The following is a 24,907-nucleotide window of genomic DNA, read 5'->3' on the forward strand; positions in this document are numbered from 1 at the left end:
TGTGCCTCCTTCCGAGGAGTCCCACAGCCTTTCTCTGCTTGTTCCTGCTTGACTGCCTCCTGCGTCGGGCGTCCTTGAACAGGGCCAGCTGTGGGTCATCATCATCCGCACTGTCGGGCTCGCGCAGCTGAGAAGAGGGCCCTGGCTGGGGGCTCTGCGAAGCCTCCAAGCCATCATCAGCAAGTTCGTCTTCAACACCCTCCTCCTCCCCCTCGTCTGAGTCATCCGAGACATCCGAGCCGGCTGCCGGACCCACAGGCTGGCCCTGAATCACAACACTCTGCCCGGCTTGTCCCGTGGCCTCATGGCAGCTGCATTGAGTGCAACACATGAGGCAGCAAATGGCCGTGGCTGGAGGCAAACAGCCACATCGTGCTGAAACCAAGGGGCCGGCAGGCTGTGGCTGCTGATGTACACAGTTGGCCCCCATGTCCTCGCAGTGTGCGGGGGCCGATGGTGTCAGGCAGCAGCCACCCTAGCCCTTGCCTCACCTTTCCTTGCCCTATAGCAATGGCACCCCTGCTCTGCCCCCTGCCTCACCTCACCCTGCAGGATGAGCCTCCTGCCCACCATCCCCCCAGAGACCCCCTGGATCTCCCCCAACCCTGCCTGGCCCCCACAGGTGTCCCTCCCCACGAGCAACATCCGAGGTGGCCATTCTCACCCTGGCCACACCCACCCAGTCTGCCATGACCACCACAGCCACACCCACCCAGTGGGCCACACCCACCCAATGGGCCACGCCCACCCGGCACCCGACGATACACAAGTGGATTTTGGGTTACAGTTTGGGCACTCGGTCTCTAAAAGGTTCGCCATTACTGTCTTAAGTATTCTTGTAACATGCTAGTTATATATAGATATTTTTCAGTGGGGCTATATACTATTACAACTAACATATTTATCTGCACAATAGTAAAAATAGTGCTATATAAGTTACAATTTAAAAGATAATATATTTGGGTTCCAGCTAAAATTTAGCACTTCATGAAGTGAAATATCTGCACATTTCCATTTGACAGTTGCAAAAGGCCACATTACTTGGATTTGCATATATATTATACTGATCCATTACAGCAGGGATCCCCAACCCCTGGCATGCCAGCAACCGGTCCGTACAAATAAGCAAAGCCCCATCTGTGGGATGCAGGCAGCAGACAAAACCACGCAGTCTCAGGTCCGTGGAAAAACCTTTTTCCACGGAACTGGTCCTTGCTGCCCAAAAGGTTGGGGACCTCTGCACTACAGCATCCTAGGTTCTTGGGAGAATTTAATGCACTTGAAGGACAACTCCAGCTAAAGAACTGGCAGTTGGGACTTCACTTTGTTGTGAACAAATAATAATATATTTTTGAAAGCTCCCATTACAAAAGCATGTTTCTTCATCCTCTCACTTTCTTCTGCTTGAATTCAAGTTGAGGTATATCTTCTCTTTAGCCCGATTTCAAACTAACAAAAAACTGTGAGATAACTAACTGAAGGTAAGAGAAACTTTAATCTCTTATATTTTCCAAATCAGTTGGTTTCTTCAAAGCAGGAGAACATTCTGGATAAAAAGGAATTCTAGTTAATTCATTAAGAAAAATGAATTTTCAAAAATGTTTTAGAATAAAATGCTCCTTAGTCTATGCTGTCTACGACTTAAACCTAAGGGATAAAGGAATGAAGTACCCAGCTGAATAACACATCCAAATGCATCTTTCCAGCAAAATGTTAAATGAACTTCATTAATATGAATAGATTGCACATCCACACCTAAGCTTGGTAGTGTAACTGACTTATAGTTTTATATGAATCTCTACAAACTTATTCAAGAATTCAAGAGCAAGCTCTAAACACACACACACACACACACACACACACACACACACCTCCAAGAGTTCTGGGCTGTTTAAAAGTCCAGGAGAGCAGCACAGTTCAATGCAAGTCCCAGAGCTAAAGCTCTAAACACGCCCACACACGCCTCCACAAGTTCCTGGCTGCTAAAAGTCTAGGGGAGCAGCACAGTTTCAGGAGATTGGTCCCTGGGTGTCCTCGGCACACAGTGGGTTTGCTGGGAATGCAGCACTACCTGGAGCAGAACTGTGATGCTACAAGGTCCCTCACGGCCAGACTAGGCATGACAAGGCAAAACAAAGCTCAGCAGGGCAATTTAACCAGATGTCAGTTACAGCAAACAGGGCCAGCAAAATGCAAGGCTTGTCCTGACAAAAGCCCCTCCCCACAGTGTCTCCTTAAAGCTGTTCTCCAAGTGAGCCTTGTGAAGAGGGGTGGGATACCTTCCTCCCGAGTAGTTGGGTTGCCCTGTGCTGATTCTGCCTCCTCTCCACTCGTCATCCTTGGGGTTCAGGTGGGGGAGGCACTTGCTCATCCCCTGAACTCCATTGCTCTTCTGCTCTACTGCCTGCCCCTTCAAGCTCCTCTCCCCTCACTCGGTCATCCTGCCCCCTTTGTGCCTCTCTGGCGACCCTTCTGAGACCTGAGGGTCCCTGGACTGCCTCTTGCTACTCCACTGGTCGTTCCTCTGGGGCCAGAAAGGCAGCTCCATCTCCCTCCATCAGCACCAGCTCCACCTCCACCTCCTCCTCAGACTCAGGCTCTGAATCGCGGCCATGACACTCATTCACTCCAATGCTCCACCTCAAAACAGCTACCCACCCAAAGCCAGTAAAATATTAGAGACAAGATTGCAAGAGGTGAGATGATTTCCAGTCATTTTGCCTAAACAGCATAAAAAACGTGAGAACAGTTTCACCTGATTATTTGGTTTATATCTGAAAGAAAACCCACAAAACATGGTGTTTATTTGAAACACAATTGAAAACATCAAATTTCAAGTTTAAATTGCTCTGTGCATTTCTATTTATATAATTAGGTTTCTGAAGAAAGTACAAGGACAATTCTTGCAATATTCTTGTAACTTTAATAAAGTTTAAACATTGTAATTAAATAATCTGGAATGTGACTTTGGGATGTTAAGACTTTTAAACTCTGCAGACTTCTTTCTATAGCATCCTTTAATTTTCATGTTGGGACACAAAGGCAGATTTTAGTAAGGTAGATCAGAAATCTCAACAATCAACTGTGGGAAGTCAGCCTCCCAGAGAAGGAAATACTAAAAGGGCAGAAAAATATATTTCCTCAAAGGATCTTAAAGAGGCACAAAGGCATGCCCAGTTTTCTTAATAGCTCCAGGTCTCCCTCTCCCCAAGCAGAAACCAGCTCTATAGAAATGCAGATGTAAATCCAGGAAGGTTGGAGCTAGAAGCTTAGGAAGACAAAGACAACTAAAATCTACATACCCCACCCAAACTCTAAGACAGGACATAATAAGATTAACCCACAGATGCCAAAAGGCGCACCCAGACTCAGGTCAGAATACATGACACAGGAAATAGCCTCAAACAGGAACAGGAAACAACTCCAAACAAAAGGCTCAAGAGGGTATAAAAACCCACTCCCTACATGTACTCACCCTTTTTTCTCCTTTCTGTCTGGCTCTCCTCTTCAATAAACTGCAACCTTCTTTCTAAAGCAATCGCCATGTTGTTTATCCCTGGCTTGGACTGAACCATGATGAAGACTTTTCCTTTAACACAATGACAAGGATTGCATGCATGCGAAGGGATACATATATGTCTCTGCTTAAAATAAAGCTGAATCATGAGCTGGTCAGTCACAGGTATATGTCTGGCCAATCCTTTGTTCAGATTATATTCTAGCAGGGCTATAAGGAAGAAAGATTGCAGGAAATTAGCCAGAGCAATGGAACGTTTTAATATAGGAAAAGTGGGAAACTATCTTCCTTTTTGTTGTTTCTTTCTCCTGAGCAAAAATACAATAGAGGCAGTGTTGGAAGTCTCACACACACACATACATACATACACACACACACACACACACACACACACACACACACAGAGAAGGAAATATTTTGGGGAATATTAAAAAGGCAGAATATTATATTTCCTCAAAGGATCTTAAAGGCAGAAAAGCAGGCCCAGTTTTTTCTTAATAGCCCCAAGCAGAAACTAAGCAGGTCAGCTCTGTAGAAATGCAGATTTGATAATCCCATTCAGAAAGATTAAGGCCCCATTCATGAGCAAATACTACCTGACAGAAGCCCATTCAAGACAAAATATTTTGAAATCCCTTGCAGCAAAACTGATAGCTAACAATAGCAGAGTGATAGAATTAGAACCAACAACCCCTTACCCAAAAATCCAACACAGGACATAGCCATTAGCCCCAGCCTGAGGGAAGCAAGACATGTCCTTTACAACATATTAGGATTAACCCACCACCATTAGAATACCAAAAGGGCACACTGAACCTTAGGTCAAGTTCATGCCACAGCAACAGGAACAACTCCAAACAAAAAAGCCCAAGAAGGTATAAAAACCCGCCGCTCCCAGCTTCATGTGGTCAGCCACCCCAGAAACACATGCTGTGTCACTGAAGTTTCTGGCAACTCAATAAAGAACCTTCTTTCCAAACAGCCTCCATTTTGTTTATTTCTGGCTTGGACTTGACCCTGATAAAGATTTTTTTTTCAACAGCAGGATTTAGGTTTAACCTTTTCTGCTGCTTGATTTACTGAAACAAGGAGGAAGAGGATGAAAGACAGCAGTATCAGTAACATCTAGAATACCTCAATGAATATATAACCTTTACAAAAGGCAGCCCAAGGTAACTAATAACACAAAATGACTGTCATATTTAATCAATCAATAAACACAATATCATAATACTTAACAAATTACAGATGTTTAAAATCTAGGTGTGATTGTGGCTTTTATAGGCAAACAGAACATCTGTCAATAAAGCCAAAAATGCATGAGTCTGTCTGACACTCCTTGTATGTCTACTTAGAGCAGACATGTCAAACACAAGGCCCGGGGGCCAGATCCGGCCCGCGAAGTGGGTTCATGTGGCCCGCGAAGCCATCCTGGAAACAGTGAGGGAACAGCCCCCACTGCCTTGGCCCTGGCCCAGAGACCCTCCTTCTGCCAGAGACCCTCAGATCTGTCCCACTCCGGCCCAGGCCCCCATAGGCACCCTTGATGCCAACGATGTAGAGCTGGCCACGCCCACACAGTAGACCATATGCACTCTAGCCATGCCCACCCAGTAGGCCACGCCCACCCTGGCCATACCCACCCAGCCCCCTGAGGGCAACCGCAATGCTGATGCGGCCCTCAATGAAATTGAGTTTGACACCCCTGACTTAGAGGGAAGGTACTACCAGAGATAGCACTGGAATTACAGGAATCACATTATTCTCCAACCACTTCAGGCACAACTTGTTTTATAAATCTGTTCTCATCAAATGGTCAGTGTGTTCTCTCCAAATGTTAGCAGGAACAATTTTCAATATAAAAAAGAGCATCCTTTTAATTGTCCATTTATACTTCCCTGTAAACTCTCTTGCTAGTACATTTTGTCTAATGAACAGGTGTCTTGTTTCAATGTGGGTAGATATTTTTCAGACAAAGGAGTAGGAAAGATATTTTCTGGGAATTTTGATCCAAAATTAAAAGAAACATTGAGGAAAATAAGATCCAAACTTTTTTCAAATTGATAAAGTACAAAATCCCTGTATTGAATGTCCAATAAAACTATAAATCAAGTAAAAGCCATTTCACTATCCAGGAACATGCTCTGATTTTCCTTATGAAAAGCCAGGAGTTAATGAAAACAGCAAATAGATCAAAGGGAAGAAGCAAAAAGAATAGATAAAATCCAGCAGGGAGTTGAAATAAATCAGCATTCAACCAACCAGTTAACTTTTAAAGATAAAAATCAAAGCAAAACAAAAATTTTAAAAGTGAAGTTAAAACCCAGGCTTTTTAACTTCTTAATTTAATGTACCGGTAAGTAAAATTTGAGAACAGTCTGCTGAAAGGAAAAGGTGGATGAAAGACCAGTGACTTTCCACTGCTATCCGCAGTGGAAATCTTCAAGATTTCCCCTCCCGGGTAGGTCCACAGCCCTTCAAAAGTCATCTCCAGTCATTCCTAAGTGTCCCCATTCAAATCTAGGGAACAACGCTGCCAAAGAATCAGCTTTGACAGCAAAATCAGAAGACCGTCAGCAAGAGAAAAATCTCTACTGGTCAGCAGCCCTCTTGGGAAGGAGTCTCTGCAGTAACCATTTTTTTAAAAAACAACAGGGACATTATATGGCAGAAGGGTTATATAAATACAATAGTAAAAATTTGTCTTGGTAGTTAGATCTCTGGATAAAAGTGGAGTGCTGAAAAAAGGATAAACATAGGAGTGTAGTTTGAGATTCTGGTCCCAGTTTAAAGCTCCAAGGCTGTGCAAATATGACTTAGAAACAAAACATTAATAGACATAGACTATGGAGTACAAAATGAATTTTAAACCTTCCTCTTATGAGTATCTATGAAAAACCTGTTTTAAGTTTGTAAATCTGCATGCAAGGAATGTCTTATTATTTATCTTTGTCCATGCAAAAACAATTTTGACTAGTTTTTAATTAAGATGCTTCAAACAAGTATATTAAAGGTATAGCTATAGCAAATAAAAAATGTGAACCTTCAAAAATCAGGAACATAAAATGTAAATTCTATTATTCTAATGGAGAAACCTTTTTTGCCTTCTTAGGATAAGTATTTAAAAGCCTGCTTTTTATGTTTTTTGTTTTAAACATTACTGATTTGGTATGTACTTCAATCAATTTTCATTAAATGTATTCATTTTCCCCTTAACAGGAAAATGTGTGGTAAACTTCAGTCATGCCCTTTCAACAATCTGAGTGCTAAAATAGCACGTAACATTAGCTCTAAGTACTTTTCAAATACTGTATACATCTTTGTTTCTTTATTTGTGCTTATGGTGCCTGTCTAACTGCATGAAGCAGAAAAACATCTTCCTATGCAATTGTTTTCAGTTAAATGTCCATTCCCAATGAACAAGTAATTTTACTGTCAACAATGTAAACATACATATGTCAGAAGAAATTTTATGCACTGATAAGCAACATTAAGAAGTTAAAAAGCAATAAGCAATCATCCTATATAGGATTATAAGTACAGGGGAAAGTGTTATGTAATTACAAATAAGTTTCAAAGTAGGATAGTAAGCTTTATACAATATGAATTAGTTAGTGGGTTTATCTGAAGTTAAGATAAAACTATTTCAGAATAAACCTTGATTCTAATTTTCAAATTATTATAGAGGATAATATATTAACCATAATATAATGGATATAATATATAAACCCTAATACAGGGGTGTCAAACTGCCAGCCCATGGGTCGGATGCGTCACGAGGAAACTGTGCCCACCCCATTGCCAGCAATGGGGAAAAAGCTCTGATATGTCATGCGACATCACGTGATTTCATGAGTTTGACATGTCTGCCCTAATATATTAACCATTTATATGAGGGCAATTCAGAAATAAACCTCTGTTTGGTTATCAATGACAGACACTCGCAGATACAGAACCTTTATTATATATATTAGAAAACTACAACATTACATTACTTTTTGACATAACTGCCATTCAAATTGAGGCACTTGTCATAATGTCTTACAAGGTTTAAAATTCCTTCTGCAAAAAAATTTTCTGCCTGGGAATGAAGCCACCCTGTAACAGCATCATGAACCCACTTGGTGTGTTTTGTGCTCCTCAGAAAGGACTTTTCGTACCCGACAAGCACAGAATTTGCAGTATCTCATATTTTCTGTCACCACCTCATACAAAACTGTCTGAGACATTTGGGGAAAATGTAAAAAAAGTACAGATATCATAAAACAACAGACTTCACAGACCTTTTTGTCAATTTCCTGTATGAGTTCATAGCTGACTACAGCAGGACGGCCACTGCTTGCCTCATCGTGCACGTCAGTTCGTCTATCTTTAAACATGTGACACCATTGACGTGTGACACATTCACTCATCACATTTGGTCCGTAAACATTACACAGTTCGTGATGAATCAGTTGCCCAAAGTTTTTTCGCACACAGGAATTGTATTACTGCATGCACTTCACATTTGGAGGGATTTTCTATGGCAGGGTTCATTTTCAATTGATCTAGCGCACAAGTCAACTGAAACACAACCTTCTCCTTCCATTCCTCACTGCCGACTGAACTACTGCACATGCTCAAATGGAGGTTTATTTCCGAACTGCCCTTGTATAAACAATCAAACTCAGAACCTTTCTTTTTGTTGACACTGATGAACCACTTTTTCAAATCATTCCCTTGGAAATTTAATCCTAAGTACTTCCTAATATCTTAAATTATTTATTGCTTAATAAATAAGCAGCATATTTATTAATATATCTAGGCTTCGTGTCAGATATGACATGGTAAACAAATTATCTCTCAGGGGAAGAAGCTATTTATGACTGTTATGAATCAATAATTATCTAAATTTCCATTCTGACCTATAACTGGTGCAATTTAAATCTTTTTTGATAGTTTATTTTAAATAAATTAATAAATTCAATTTATTTTCAGATATGTCATGTCATGCTTTGCATTTCACTCATTTGTGTGATAGAGAAGCCTTCTATTTCCTTTTTGCAATAATATAGGTGAAAATTCTATTTAAAAATCTTTTTAAAGTACTTATCCAAACTTATTAAAAGAATAAATTATATAAATACAATTACATAGTATCTTTGAACTGGTACTGGTAAAAGTCATTTATTTTAAGGCATCTTTCTAATGTTACAAATGCATGTATCTACTCCGAGAAACAGAATATGAATACAGAATAAACAGAATACATTACTCCAGCCTGCACAAACTAGCCTGCACTTTTGTAGAAACTTTTTTTTAAAAGTGTGTGTGTTTTTGTGTGTGTGACAGAGAGAGAGAGAGAGAGAGAGAGAGAGAGAGAGAGAGAGAGACTGACTAGATTGATAGTAGGATCTTATTTCAAGACTTTTGAAGAGTCAGGATATTCCATCATAACTAATAAGTATTTTAAATAAAATAGATGGGTAGTCTTTATATCCCACTCAATAATTCTCAGCCTTCCAGCATATACCACTTGAAACCAACCTGTCACTGGTCCTTCCTACATCTTTGTTGTTCACAGACAACAAAATGTGCTTCTCATACTAATTATTTCCTAGTAATAAACAAACCATTTGAGCCTGCCCTGCTCTCGGGGAAATTGACAACACTCTTCTAGAATAGAATGTCCACCATTACTTTATTTAATGTTTGTAGAAACTTAATTGCTTTCCTGACCTTCTAGTTTCCTTGCCATTTGTCTTGTATATTCTCCTGCATGTAATTATTGGTTGCACACAGAAAATAATTTTCCTGCACAGCTGATGTTACAGTTGGATAGCCATAGGCCACGCAAAGTCGCTTTCTCGTCTCCTCCCAATTTATTCTGGGTAATTATTTTTGTAACAATATTCCAAAAGAAAGTCGCAACATGTTAGGAAAGCCTAGCCTAAAGGTAATAAGCGAAACGTCGCTATCAGCAACGCAACGGCGCACGCCCATTTTAGTCTAGTCATCGATGTATCGGTTTGTGCCCGGATGGGTAAAAAAAAACAAGAGAACCCCCCCCATTTGGCCTCTGATTGGCTAATGTCACTCCTTGCTGTCTTTCGATTGGCTATATAAAAAAATATACGTTTACTTCTTGTTCTGATTGGTTGCTCTTCCTCCTTGCAAGCTGCTGTATCTTTCGGGTAGCACCAGCGCCGATTCTTACTCATTCTATCTTATCGCGTACATTTTCTGTTCAGGGATTGGCTACCCAGGGAAATCTTTCTCCTCCTCTTTCTCTCGACAGGATAGGCTCTGTTCGGAAGAGCGAATGAAGTTGGACCGTTAGAATTGGGCTGTATTCCCTCCCTCGCGCCTTCTCTTTCGGCCCCGCCTCTCGGGCTCCTTGCCGCGAGCAGCCCCTCTTCTTCGCCCAGTGGTTCGGGTGGGAGGTTGTCGGCTGTGTCTGCTCAAGCGAGATCTGAGGGGATTTCTTTTCTTTTTTTTTCCCTCTCCCTCAGCCGTGCGCGCGCCTCCCAACGCTTCTGGGATAACGGTAAGTATGGGGCAAGTTGATCCGAGAGTGCGGCGATTGGCAAGCTGCACCTCCGAACTCGCGTGGAGCTACAAGAAAAAAGCGGTCTTGGCTGGGATGGGTGACTGAGAGAGTTGCGCGGCTGGGGCTATCTCCTTCTCCTCGTCTCTCGTACGGATCCATGCGTGTTTGCGCGTGAATGATCGCCCCGTATAATTGGAGGTGTAATTCGAGAGGGGATTGTGCCGGACTCCGCGCGCGTGTGCCAATGCTGGCTCCAGCCTCGAGGGATTGGGCCCCGTTTCTGGCACTCGCGTGACCTGTCATGCTGTTGGCGGAAGGAGGAGTGACACCGCTGCCCTCGCCTCTCTCGTGGTACTCGGTGCGCTTTACTGGGTGGTTGAACGGGAGGACCGTCTCCTCCTGATTATTCTTTCATTAGCCGAAGTATTGGAGAGTGGACTCTGCTTCCTCTTTAAGCTGGATCTGCCTGCCGCTGGACTTACGTGTATCTTTCTGAGTGGCTGTGTGAACGGAGCAGTTAGTTGATTAAATCATCTCTTTACCTAATCTCGTTTAGAATAAACAGCGACGGGTCCCGTGAGCAGAACTGTTTTTCTTCCCTCCATCTTTTAAGCAAGCTTCTGCATAAAACAGAAGTGCTAATGACGGTGTTTCCCAACGTACTGTTCTGATATTACACATCATAAAGTCCTTGTACAGCTGTTTTGTCTTTTGATCAACAATTTTTCCTCCAGACAGAGGCAATATAAACATGGTACGAAAACAGAGTAGTTATGGTGGTGGGCTCTTGTTCCTTTTCCCCCCCCTCACTATTTTTGCAAAACGGGCAACTCAGCTGAGAAAGTTCCATGGAACTGCAGAAATTTTGGATAAATGAAATGAAAGTGACCATATTGTGTATTGGAATTTAATATAATGCAAACACTAGCAATAGCAAACAATCCAACCAATATCTTAAACTTCAAAAGAGCTGACTTTAACAAACTTGGAGACAACCTAGGAAAGATCCTATGGATGAAAATCCTGACGGGGAAAACAACACAAGAAGCATGGGAAACCCTGAAAAATGCAATCATAAAAGCCCAGATCAGCACAATACCATTGAGAAAGAAAAACAAGAAATTCAAGAAGAAACCAGCATGACTGCACAAAGATCTCACTGACAAACTGAAAGACAAAAAGGACAAATACAAAAAAATGGAAAGAGGGCCACATAACTGAGGCTGATTATCAGCTGACAGCCAGAACATGCACAGATGAAGTCAGGAAAGCAAAGGCTCAGAGCGAACAAAGTCTTGCAACAGAAATTAAGGATAATAAAAAAGTTTCTTCCGACATATTAACAACAAAAGAAATTAAGGAACCTATAGGTCCACTAAAGAGAGAAGATGGCAAGGAAATAAGAGACAACAGGGAGAAAGCAGAGTTGCTTAAGTCATACTTTGCATCAGTCTTCACACACAAAAAAACTGTAGCCCATCATACCCCAAAACCCCACTGCAAAAGACATACTAGAAACAAAAATTAAAATAAGCCAGGAAAATGATAAGAAAACACCTATCTGACCTTAGTATAAATCACCGGGACCTAACAGATTAGCTGATGTTATATGAAAACCATTGTACCACATCTTTCCTAAATCGTGGAGAGCCGGGGAAGTACCTGAGGTTTGGAAAAGGGCTGATGTGGTTCCCATCTTCAAGAAGGAAAAAAACAGACCCAGGAAACTACAGACCAACCAGTCTAACATCACTACCTGGGAAGATCCTAGAAAAGATAATAAAAAAACAGATCTGTGAACAACTAGAAGCAAACAAAGTCGTAAATAGATCTTTACGAACTTGAACAATGGGCCCTATCCAGCAGAATGAGTTTCATTGTGGAGAAAAGCAAATTTTTACATTTAGGCAGGAAAAACCAAGGTTTAAGTACAGATTGGGCGAGACCTGGCTTAAAAACAGTAAATGTGAGAGGGACCTTGGAGTCCTAATGGACGATCACTTGACTGAACCAGCAGTGTGCAGCAGCAACCATAAAAGCTAATACAATCCTGGTTTGTATAAACATAGGCATAGAATCAAGATCACACAAAGTACTAGTACTGCTTTATAAAAGCCTAGTAAGAGCATGCCTGGAATACTGCAGCCAATTTTGGTCACCATATCACAAAAAATATGTTGAGAGTTTGGAAAAAAATCAAGAGAAGAGCAACTAAGATGATTAAAGGCCTGGAGACTAAAACATACGAAGAACGGCTGCGGGACTTGGGTTTCGCTAGTCTAAAGAAAAGAAGAAATAGGGGCGACATGATAGCAGTATTCCAGTATCTGAGGGGCTGCCACAAAGAAGAGGGGGTCACGTTATTCACCACAGCATCAGAGGGCAAGACGAGAAACACTGGTTGGAAATTGATCAAAAAGAGAACCTGGAATTGAGAAACTTCCCGACAGTGAGGACAATTAATCAGCGGAACACTGTGCCTCCAGAAATTGTCGGCGCTCCATCACTGGAGATTTTTAAGAAGAGACTAAACAGTTACCTGTCTGAGATGGTATAGGTTATCCTGCTTGAGCAGGGGGCTTGACTAGAAGACCTCCAAGGTCCCTTCGAGATTTTATTCTGTTCTATTCTAGGCTTAAAATATACATGTTTTCTTAATATTTTCTGTAACCACGTGTATTTTTGACAAAATATTTTTGCTTTAGGGCATGTCCACCAAAGATGACAGTATGTACCTGGCTTTTGCCTACATTTCCAATGGTTACTAGACATGTTTTAAAATGTTTTTGCTAATCTTGCAGATGGTAAATGCCATCTATAAAACATTTTTCTAAAACTTTTCTAAAACTATTGGAGTTATGCAGTTCAAAAGGAATGAATACTCTTTCAAATTCTCCCTAATGATACAAGATGGCAAGATAATTTTAAAGTCAACCTAGGCAAAAAGGAGATTAAGTAAACCAGGGCTTTTCAACCTTTTCACCCATTGTACCACTTTTAGAATAAGGCAATACCACCAGTCGCCCAGCAAGGTGTCAAAAACTTGATGACCAAAAAAAGGGGAAAAAAATGATAAAGTACAGGTAGTCCTTGACTTACAACAATTTGCTTAGTGACTGTTCAAAGTTACAATGGCACTGAAAAAAGTTATTGACCATTTTTCACACTTATGACTGTTGCAGCATCCCCAGGGACATGTGATTTACATTTGGATGCTTGGCAACTGATTCATACTTATGACGGTCACAGTGTCCCAGGGTCATGTGATCACCTTTTGCAACTTTTTGACAAGTCAATGGCCAGGGGGGCTTAGCCAGCTCATCACTCAGGTTGCGGGGTGCGGGTGGGGATGTGGGGGGGATCCATGGGTCTCTGCTGGAGGGGGTGGTGGCATGGGCGCCTTCCCTCCTTCTCCCTCCCATTGTCCCTTCCTTCTTTCCTTTCCTCCCTCTTTGTCCCTCCCTCCTTCCCTCCCTTCCATTGTTCTTCCCTCATAGTCCTTTCCTCCCTTCCCTTTGTCCCTTCCCTCCCTCCCTTCTCTCCCTCCTTCTCATTGTCCCTTCCCTCCTTCCTTCCTTTCCTCCCTCCCTTCCATTGTCCCCTCCCTATTTGTCCCTTCCTTCCTCCCCCCCTCCATGCCCAGGAAGGGACAAGGGGAGGGGGACAGGTTGCCAGTGTGGCTGGTGGCTGTGCTGCTGGTGGCCATGGCTTGAAAAGCCTGGTTTTGGCAGGCAGCGGCGCATTTTCCTCACCATGTGGAGCGGCTGGCTGAGGCGAACCGGCAGCATGCCAAACCTGCCTCTGCACACACAGAGGGAGAGGAGAGCTCCTGCCCCGCTCGCTTGCGCTTCGCTGGAAAACACACTGCTTGCTAATTTAGCGGAAACGCCAGGATCAGCGCCGGGCTCCAGCTGATCTGCACTTATGCTAAATTAGCAAGCAGCATGTTTTCCAGCGAAGCACTAGCAAGTGGCTGTGCAGGAGAGTAGCTACAGCTGACCTGTGCTTCTGGGTGGCTCCACAGAAGTGGGGCTCAGCTGTAGCTGCAGATGCTGATCCTGGGCTCCTGCCCAGCTCCCTTGCGCTTCTGGAAAACATGCTGCTTGCTAAGTGAAGCCCCAGGATCAGCGCTGGGCTACAGCTGACCCACGCTTCTGGGTGGCTGGGCAGGAGCCGTTCGCTTGCTAGCCCTTCCCCCCAAGTCATGCCACTTGCTCACTTACCCTTCCTTGCTCGCTGTTACTCCGAAAACAGGCTGGTCATTCTGTCTCCTCACTGCTTCACTAAGAAAAGCCTCTTCTCTCCATCCTCCTCCTTTTCTCTTCTGGGTGCACCGGAAGCTCCAATTTCTGTGTCGCCACGTGGCAGATCCTGGGGATTGTGCAAAGCTCTGCAGCTCCAGCTGATCTCCAGATCTGTGTGGCTCTGCTTTAACTGGTTCCCTCCACCACTCCAATTAGCTAGGGCTTGTGTACCACCAGTCAGGTGCTAAGTTACCATTGGTGGTACGTGTACCACGGGTTGAAGAGCCCTGAAGTAAACCATTGGGAGCTTGGATGCTTACTACTTATAGTTTTCTCCAGTTTCCTAATCTTATTAAAAAGGGAAACAAAATATGTCCTAGGGAGTTTTGTTTTAATATACAGATTATTATTTTGATTAAAGCCATGATTTGCAGAGTAAAGTAAGGGGAAACAATATTGAATGATCATAACTAAGCCTCACAAAAACAGGCTATAGGGATATGATTAATTATAATAAAAGTAACTATTTTAGAGGAAGGACTTTTTCTAAACAATATTTTTTTCTTCAGTGTTGAAAATATGCCATACAGTAATCTCTCTTCATTGCAAGAAAGACTTGAATTACAATTTTAGCTTATTCTGTGACTGATCATTGTTATCTTAATAATAGTGGCTTAATGTGGCTGAGCATTATCTATAGTGCTTCCTCACCTACTAATTTCAGTTTCAATTTCTGTATTTGGGTCATCTTTTTATAGAAAAATAATTGCCTTCTCAGAATAGCTCTTTTACAATAGGCTATTTATAGGGTAGGGTAGCGAAGGAAATAAAACTCATTGTTTCATTAAGCAATAGTTACTATTTTAAAAAAGTATCAAGGACTGAATATGTGTCCCATAATTGTGCTATAATGTGCTGGCATCAAAATAGATAATTTTCTACTGAAATGACTCATGAAATGATAGATTCTTCTAGCAGAAAAACTTTCTAACATTAAAGAATAAATTCCAGCAATATAAAACTGCACTGGCAAACATGAAAAAGAATAATCAGGTAGTAATTTAGAATAATTAAAGTTCCTTTGCACTTATAAAACTATCTAGTTAATAATTTTTGAATACTTATTACTGTGATATTCATTATATATACTTGATATAAAATATAGCGGCATATCCTATAGTTTTGAACCTACTGAACTTGTAGTATAATGTGCTACTGTTGATTTAAGATTGAGAATGGTGGCTCTGCCACCTGAAGGATATTGGATTGGAGCAGGCATTATTACAGTATGCACTACAAAATTTGAGAAGTGTAGTGTTTTAATGTTTAATTGAAGAAAAATGGTGCAAGAAAATTGGCTTAGACATATTATACAATGTGTCAGAAAGGCTAACGAAATATTTTATTTAATTCAACAGATGCAGTTCATGTTGCTTTTTAGTCGCCAGGGAAAACTGAGACTTCAAAAATGGTATGTCCCATTATCTGACAAAGAAAAGAAGAAAATCACAAGAGAACTTGTTCAAACAGTCTTAGCCCGTAAACCGAAAATGTGCAGTTTCTTGGAATGGAGAGATCTGAAGATTGTCTACAAAAGGTTGTATTGCCTTATAACCATAAAATGAACACATCTGAGAAAAAGTAAATGAGATCAGAAAAACAAGTGTTTTATTTCCTTATTACAGAAAATGTTTTTTATTTAATTCATGCCTAAAGTGCTAGTTATACATTTTAAAATATACTAAAAATATGCAATTATTTTTTTTTATTGAAAAGTTTTATCATACATTTTATCTTTGACAGTCCCCCCTACCCCTCCCCTATCCCTCCCTCCTTACCCCTCCCCCCCTCCCCACCCCCCCCCGACTTCCCAGAGCTAAGTACAAGGTATAAAAAAGAAAAAAAGAATCATAAACAACCATATGCTAACAACCATAGACTCTAAAATCTATCACTCTCTAGCTCACATAGGATAACTACAAACACTATTAATATAGAATATATAAAAAAAACACAAAACAAAAAAAAAATTCTCCTTATTCTCCTTATAAATCTCTAGCCAAACTGGGCTATGATCAGAAATAGTTCTTGCACATATCTTCACCTTCTTAATCCTTAAAAAAAAGTCATTAGTCCACAAAATGAAATCGATCCTGAAAAAAAGATTGATGTCTGTCAGAAAAAAAAAAGGTATAATCCTTTTCATACGAATGTCTTTCACACCAAATATCTCGCAGTTCCAAGTCATCCTTCATTTCAAAAAAGGATTTAGGCAGTCTAGCATGACTTGGGACGCGCTTAAAAGCTCCAGCCTTGTCCATCTGAACATCCAAAACACCATTCCAACCCCCCATAAAAATAAAAATTTTATAATCCAACTGGGTAAGCTTTGTATGAAATAAACTAAAAAAGTCAACTTGTTGTTAATTAGGAGCATATAATCCAACTAAAAGCATCTTTTTACCTACTAGCAGCAACTCTATCATAACATATCTTCCATGCTTATCTGCTTCAATTAAGTCCGCTGTTAAAGCACTTTTAAGATAAACAACCACTCCATTTTTCTTATTCATTGCTGAAGCAACAAATTGCGTGCCCAACCTTGAGTTCGATAAATACTTTTGGTCCACAACCCTAATATGCGTTTCTTGCAACCATATAACATCTATCTTGAATTGTTTTAAATATTAAAAAACTTTCTTCCTCTTCTGTGGTGAATTTAGTCCATTAACGTTCCAAGTTAAAAATTTAGTTGCCATGCATATCATCCCAAAGCTCTTGGACCACTGCTTAAACAAGACTATCTTTTTTAGGCCGTGCTCCTCCCACTACTTGGCTGTAAGTACATTTTGGAAATTCCATAGACTTCTGCTGATCTTGTTCTTTTATTTTATTTTTTGATCGTTTTAAAGCAGCACACGTCACCCTCTGCTCTCTAGAATCATCCAAAGAAGTTGTAGCTTGATCTCCTCCAGCACCATTCTCCTCTGTCTGTCCATCTTCAGCCTCTTGGTGTTCTCCTTCTCCAGATCCCTTTGCAGCTTCCAGAAGTGATAGTGGGGTTGCTTTTAAAACGTTATTGTAAAATCACGCGCCTGCATCACAGTGGTCAAACGGTACCTTTTACCTTCATACATCACCATCAACCCAACTGGAATCTCCCATCTGAACCTTATATCTCATTGCTTGAGCTCTTGCACTAAAAATGTAAAATCCTTCCTTCTTAAAATCTTTGGAGGAATTTCTTTTAGAACCAAAACTTCTTGATCAGCAATCACGACTTTAGTACCATAAGCAGCTTGAATAACTTCGTCTCTAATTTCCCTCTTTACAAAATAAACCACCACATCTCTAGGTAGCTTTCTCTGTCTGGCAATCCATGAATTCACACGAAACACTTTATCCATGCCTCCCTTTATTTCAGATGCTGACTGACTCAATACTACTTCCAGAGCCTCAGAAATCAGCTGCTTTAGATCTTCCCTAATATTCTCTTTTAAACCTCTGATTCTAACAGCATACTGCATCTGGTAATATTGAGCAAGACTCAATTCTTTGTCCATTTTGTCTCTTAAATCTTCATTTTCCAGTACTTTTGCTTCTAATATGGCATTTTTTTGAGTCAAATCTTCCACTTTTTCATCCAAATCTTCCACACATTCAGCCACTCTATACACTGAAGACAAAATGTCTACCTTCATCACTCTGAACTTCTCTTCCATCCTCTCTTCTATTCTCTCCTCCAGTTTCTCCAACTTCTCCTCCATCTTTGCAAATTTTTCACCCATTGCTTCCAGAATTACCTGGGCATATTTTCCAAGAGCATCTTGGAAATCCTTCGGTGTCAATACATCAGGAAGAAGCAACGCTTGCAATGATGACTGTTGCACCGGAGAAGTTCCAGTACTCCAAAGAGCTTTTGGAGGAGGTTTAGCCGCCATCTTTACTTTCACTTACTACGCACTTTCACTTTTAAATTTATAAAATCCATTAAGCTAGAAAGCAGCAATAAAAGTCCTCTTCACCTTTTCCTCCTGTACCGCTCTGCCTGCTCCTTTTATTCCATAGTCTTTCCTTCTGGCAGGGGTGGTCGCAAACGCCTGGCTCCGCTCCAGAAATCACAGAGCAGAGGCGCTGACCAGCTGGGAGCAACCCAGGCTACGGGGGAGTTCGATCCTTCAGCCGCCCAAGCTTTAAGCTCAGGCGGCCCTGGAGAACTCAACCCCTACCTGGGGGCTCACCCCCTCCTCTTCTCCCGAGGAGGGGGCTTCAAATCCACCCGAACAGCTGATCGGCGCTGTTTCGGGTGGAAATAACACAGCTGAGCCGCGGGCAGCCCGAAAGGGCTGTCTCCGGCGCCGCGCCGCCACCGGAAGTCAAAAATATGCAATTATTTTGTATGTGTGTGCGTTTGTATGCGATAGATAGATAGATAGATAGATAGATAGATAGATAGATAGATAGATAGATAGATAGATAGATAGATAGATAGATCTCCCACCTTTTCAGGTTCTTAGCACACTGGTACACTGCACTATATAAAATAGTTCTGTATTCAGCTGCCATACAGGTTTCAAAAGATGTTTATTCGCTGTGGTTTAAAAATTTACTTCAAGCTAGAATCTAATTTCATCAAATATAGAAAGTCCACCAAAAACGGAGGAAATTATTCTTTTGCACATTAGATATCAATGAAGACTATAGCGTGAATAATGTAATAGTTTTCTATTTTTTAAGTTTAAATTCAATTTGTGAATGTGAAAATGGAAATAAAGTTCAGTTTGAGTTTTGCATTTTGTGATATGAACCCTACTGAGTCATCTCACTACCACAAAATAACTGCACAGGAACAGCATGTATCAGGAACACTGGTTTTAAAGAAAGTGCAAACTATGATAGAAATTTTCTGTACTAAACATACGTTTTTCATAGATTGCCATTGTAATAGTGTATTTATATCTTTAACTGAAAATTTGTCTGACACCAATTCTGTATGATTTGAATTTTGAAACTGCTCCCAAATCTTAGTACCTGACATCATTTCTTGTAACAACTTTTGTGCAAGTTAATTTATTAACGCTGTATTCAATATAAGTATAAACTTCTATTGAAGTATCCTATTCATTACCTTAGTTTTTTAATGAGCATTAAACATAATGGTGCTTTAAGAGTTACATGGGAGATTGGATCCTGATATGTGTGCCACTTACATTTAAATTGAGATTGCTAAAGTGACCACCTGGAGTGGTGTTGAAAAGAAAACTGTAATCAAAGATGTTTTGTGGCAATTTTCCCAAAGAATTCAAGCATAATGTTTAAGAATTGTTTATTAAATTATAAATACCTTATTTTCTTGTTCAATCAAAGAATGGATGCATTTTGAAAACAGAATAGCAATTTTTTTTTGTTTATTGCCATGCTGTAGCCATATATTTTCATGTGAAATAAAGAACTCAATGATTTATATTTTTTCAGTGATGGTCAAAGTGTTTCATAGATCCCAAAACAGTGTAATAATCAAATAGTCAGTGGAACATAATGTGAGAATTAATTATGTAAAATACCTAACTGTATCCTGAAGGGCTGTTTTAATAAGGCTGCAATGTATACATCACTGTGAGGGGGGGAAAAAGTGTACTTCCGTATCGATACGTAGACTCTTCCCAATTTATGTAACATTCTATTTCAGAAAGACTAAATAATGCATGTAAACATTGAGTTACATAACTCAATGTTTACATGAGTCAAGTTATTTACACACCATGTGCTAAAGACAATTTTTCATGCAGTTTGAAATTTTTAGAAATGGTTTTTAATGCCACACTTTTATGGCTGCTTTTCTTGATGTCATAACTACCCTTCCCTTTGTTTCTTCTGGCTTTGACCATCTAAACCTCCTTTTTTTGTAGTTTGGGTTATAAGTAGAAACAGAAAGTTGTACTGAACTGTAAATTGATTAATGTGTTTTTCTGTCTTTTATTGTTTTCATTTGGCCATCAATTGTTGGGCACACACCCTTTTGTAAGATGTATTTATTAATCAGCTTTGTATTACTGTCTTATCTCACAAAAAGGTGATCTGATAATTTAAATTATGATTTGAATAAAAACACCTCTCTAGAAGAGATCAGAAGCTTTTCAACAGTCTTGTTCTGAACAACCATACTTCGCAACCAATATTTAAAGAAAATGAAGAAAGGGGATTTTAAAAGCATTTTTACTAATTTTGTTAGTTCACAGTTACCTTAGGTTTACTTTTAAATACTAAATCTAATGTTTTATTGTCAATTTCTGCAATTGTGACATTTTAATTTTATTTTAAAGATTGGACATTTTTGTTAAACTGTTATTGAACATAGTTAAAACTGCAAAAGTCTGTCATGTCCCTGCTAAATTAAATATGTGTCTTACAGATATGCAAGCCTCTATTTCTGCTGTGCCATTGAAGATCAGGATAATGAGTTAATAACCTTGGAAATAATTCATCGTTATGTAGAATTACTTGATAAATATTTTGGAAGTGTAAGTTATTCCCTGTATTTTTTTCCTATTTTTTGAAAATCTCAGAGGTAGTTTCATTGGTTTTCAGTGGAAAAGAGAAGTAGCAGAAAGATTTTTTTCTCTGACACTTGAATAAAGCTCATCAATAAAATCAGGATTCCATAAAACAGTATAAAAAGTAGTGGTTACCTGGTGGGAGAGGAGGAAACCAGAGAAAATACTATTCTGAATTCTTCTTCAGGGAAATCACTGTTGTAGGGATGAGATATTTTTCTATATTTTAATGGCAGAAAATTAACATTTTCAAATTTGAAAATATGCATTGTGTACATTGAAATAAATAGCCTATTGACAAAATGTCATCAAAATGAATATGACCAATTACATAACACCAATTTACCAATTTAAATTGGTACCCAGTAAAAGGTAAAGGTTCCCCCGGACATGTGTGCTAGTCGTTTCCGACTCTAGGGGCCAGTGCTCATCTCTGTTTCAAAGACGAAGAGCCAGCGCTTGTCCAAGGACATCTCCGTGGTCATGTGGCCGGCATAACTAGATGCCAAAGGCGCATGGAACGCTGTTACCTTCCCACCGTAGTGGTCCCTATTTTTCTACTTGCATTTTTACGTGCTTTCGAACTGCTAGGTTGGCAGAAGCTGGGACGAGTAACAGGTGCTCACTCTGTTAACGCGGCACTCAGGATTTGACCCACCAAAATGCCGACCTTCTGATCGACAAGCTCAGCGTCCTAATCCACTGAGCCACCGCGTCCCTTTTTGGTACCCAGTAGCTCCCTCCAAATCTCCAATGCTTTACCTCTAGGAAACTCTGTATTCAAAGAGATAAGTGCAAATTTGTTACAGACTGGTGCCTTGCTTTGCAACTCTTTATTTAACTTTTTAATTTATTTTTTTTTAAAGTTAGATGGCCATGGAGCTTGCGAGCACAGTAATAACCCCATGAACGCTTTTCATTATGTCTTGTGGCTAAAGATGATTAAAGGAATAAAGGACATTTTTTTGCAAAGAGGACTAGTTCATAGTTATTCTGCATGTTGTCTTTAAAATGCTAGTTTACTCATATATTCATTATTTTCTCCCTTTATTTTGTCCAAAATTGATAATACAAAAATTAATTTATGTAGCACTGTAGGCTACCCAAGATTCTGCAGATGCTGATCAGGTTAATAGTCAAATTAAAAATGGAATATTAGCATTAAGATATTAACATTAGTAAATATCAAATAGATGTAATCAATAAATAAACTAATGTATTAAAAACAAATTGCTAATCAATGAGCCATAAATAAGCTAATTAAGGACTGAATGTACAGAGACAAAATACTTTGGCTAGTTTACAAAATGCCAACAGTGTTGCCAGAGTGGTGCTCATCCATACTTCTGGAAGGGAAACATTCCATAGATTGTTGCAGAGAACTCCTGTTTGGGCATTGCATCTTCTTTCTTTTTTAATATTTTGTAGGTCTGTGAACTTGATATCATCTTTAATTTTGAGAAGGCTTATTTTATTTTGGATGAATTCCTCTTGGGAGGAGAAGTTCAAGAGACCTCCAAGAAAAATGTTCTTAAAGCCATTGAACAGGCAGATCTATTACAAGAGGTATACAATTTTTGTTTGTTTGTTAAAGCACACCAGCATGCTGGGCTGATACACATTATTTTTTTCCATTTCTTCCAAGTTGCCAAAAAGCTTTTAATAACCTCTACCACATAATGCTTTTATTTTTTATATATTTTATGCTGCTACACAATTGTATTCATATGGATTTAGCCACTTCTCTGTTCAACTTATATTCTGCCTTTTTTAATTAATTGAATGATTGAATAATTTTGTTATAATTGTATATTTCTTTACTTTTCTTCAATGTTGAAATCCAAAAATTAGATCCTTTTTAAAACACTTGCAGTATCGCTATTATTAAGTGTTTTTTTTAAAAAAGTAATTTTGTTATAGCTAATATAATTTGATGAGTAGTAAGTGGATTGGATTGGAACTATATCTGAACTGCTAATTATTCCATAACTTCTACTTTTTCTGGCCTGTAATGCCTAAACCCCTTGGCCTAAAGTGGATGTTAATGTAGTAGCTGAAATATATTTCTTTATTTCTTATTAATTTAGGAAATGTGTTTCCTGTTTATCTAAGTGTGACAGAGAAGTAAATAATGCCTTTTTCATCATTCATACCTATTCTCTTTAAACTATAATATAATAATACTTATATTAATATATTGTGGTAAAATAATTTTGATTATAGCTATATCATGTTAGCAAAGTCAGTTTTGCATGTTGTTTTAGGTAAATTGTGCTTGGCTTTCTATGTAAGTAGAAACAATTGGGTTTTTTTTGCCAGCATTACATGGGATATATTAATAAATGTATTTATTTTATTCTGTTCCCTCATCGTATTCTATCCCTGCATTTATCAGTTGAAATCCTTAATATAACTATTTAAGAGAAATGTATCTAGTTGTATTTGCTGATAAAATATAGTTTTCTTGGTAATTAGTCATTCTAGAAGGAGCTGATTATTTGAAAGCTTTACTTATTTAAAATGTTTAGATACTAATGACAAAGTGGAAGTTTTCCACATGTAAGTTATTAACAGTGTCTTATCACAGATATTGGTAGGAGAAAAGACAAAAAAAATTGCTTGTTTGTCTGCTTCAGGGAAGATGCTCAAGGTATCTTGAAGTAGCTAAGAAAATTTCCTGGCTGCTTCTTCTGAAGAATGTTATTGCCCTGAGAATAATCAAGGAAAGGACAGGAGGTCAGGAATTGTTACAAAATTCCCAAAGAATCCCTACTTCTATAGCTCAATGATTTAGAAAGAAGTTAATTATATAATATGCTAACTATAATAGAAATTTAATAAAGTAAACTAAATAACAATACTATATATTATATTCCTTTTAAAAGTCTTCATAGAAGAAAAATATCCAAAATATTTTATATGCTAAGCACATTGATTTGTGCTTTAGATTGTAAGCCGCCCTGAGTCTTCGGAGAAGGGCGGGATATAAATGGGATTAAAAAAAAATGTAAAACCATGACAAATCTGTAGCTTCTGTTCTCGTATAACCTCACAGAAATTAATTGTAGATACATCTGCTCAAGATGTTTTTAAAGTTAACATTTCTCACTGAATTCATTTATATATTTAAGAGTTTCTGAACAATACATATTCCTTTTTTACCTGAAGTGTATTTGTAATCACATACTTCCCTTGTAGAGTCTTGAAATGTAATATCTGTATTGGATTTCTACTATATTAATAAGGGACTCTACTAGGTAAGTAGAAAAAAATTAAAATTTAAAAAGTTTAAAATTATTTTAATATTTAGCTTGAACTCTACTTAATGTTTTTATTCCTTTGCTTATGTAAATAAAATATACATTATATTCAGTGACCTCTTCAGTAAAATAAAAGACTTCTAATGAAAAATTAGGCAAAGAGAGTTCAAGCTAACTGATTTATTGAATTCTGCCTAAATATAGGAATCTCCCCAGAATGCTTGTCTTCCCCTGGGAATACATAGATAAGTTCCCATGGAGTTTGGAGGAGAAGGATCAATCTTGGATCTCTTATGGCTGCACAACAATTCAAGGCTAATTTCCCCCGTGAATCTTTTTCCCTGCCTGCCTGGGCATTTCCCAACAATTTGCTTATCTCACATTTTTCATTAATACTGTACAATTTTCCCTCTTAAGAAACATTTGTTTTTTGACACTATTTGATGGGCTTCATTGCTCATCATTTCATTACAGGCATGACACCTAAATGCCCATCAATAAAGTACAAGCATAAATAAAGAACAAAAATTTTCTTATTTGGGCATGATTGTCAACAGTATTAGTAATATAATGAAATTAATTTTAAAATGTTATCATCCCTAATAAGAACTTGTTTAATATGATATTGAAGTTAAGAACTTTTTTCAGTGCAACTTTATTGTGTTAAATTGGTATAGCATTGGTTACAGGGTTTTTTTGCCAGGTCTTCTTCAGAAGCAGGAAGTTTTATAATGCCATGTTTATGCACAAGGTAAAATTCTGCTCATATGTGCAAATGATTTCTGAATACTTGTTCAAGATAA

The 24,907-nt window shown here is 39.1% G+C and overlaps 1 protein-coding gene across 3 annotated transcripts in view; it reads left to right on the forward strand.

Annotated features, from left to right (window-relative positions):
* Positions 1-9,647: 9,647 nt before the first annotated feature.
* The window catches only part of AP1S2 (adaptor related protein complex 1 subunit sigma 2), a 30,316-nt gene continuing 15,056 nt past the window's right edge, over positions 9,648-24,907 (forward strand). For 2 of the 3 annotated variants that reach the window (XM_081327053.1, XM_081327052.1), the window contains exons 1-4: positions 9,648-10,043; positions 15,709-15,887; positions 20,703-20,811; positions 22,273-22,410. In XM_081327053.1, the coding sequence (XP_081183179.1) occupies positions 15,709-15,887; positions 20,703-20,811; positions 22,273-22,410 (426 nt within the window). In that variant the 5' untranslated portion in view covers positions 9,648-10,043. The remainder of the gene's footprint in view (positions 10,044-15,708; positions 15,888-20,702; positions 20,812-22,272; positions 22,411-24,907) is intronic. The other variant, XM_081327054.1, reaches the window with a different exon arrangement.

This window comes from Vipera berus (genome assembly GCF_964194415.1).
Source record: "Vipera berus genome assembly, chromosome: 4".
In the NCBI taxonomy this organism is placed as follows: Eukaryota; Metazoa; Chordata; class Lepidosauria; order Squamata; family Viperidae; genus Vipera; species Vipera berus.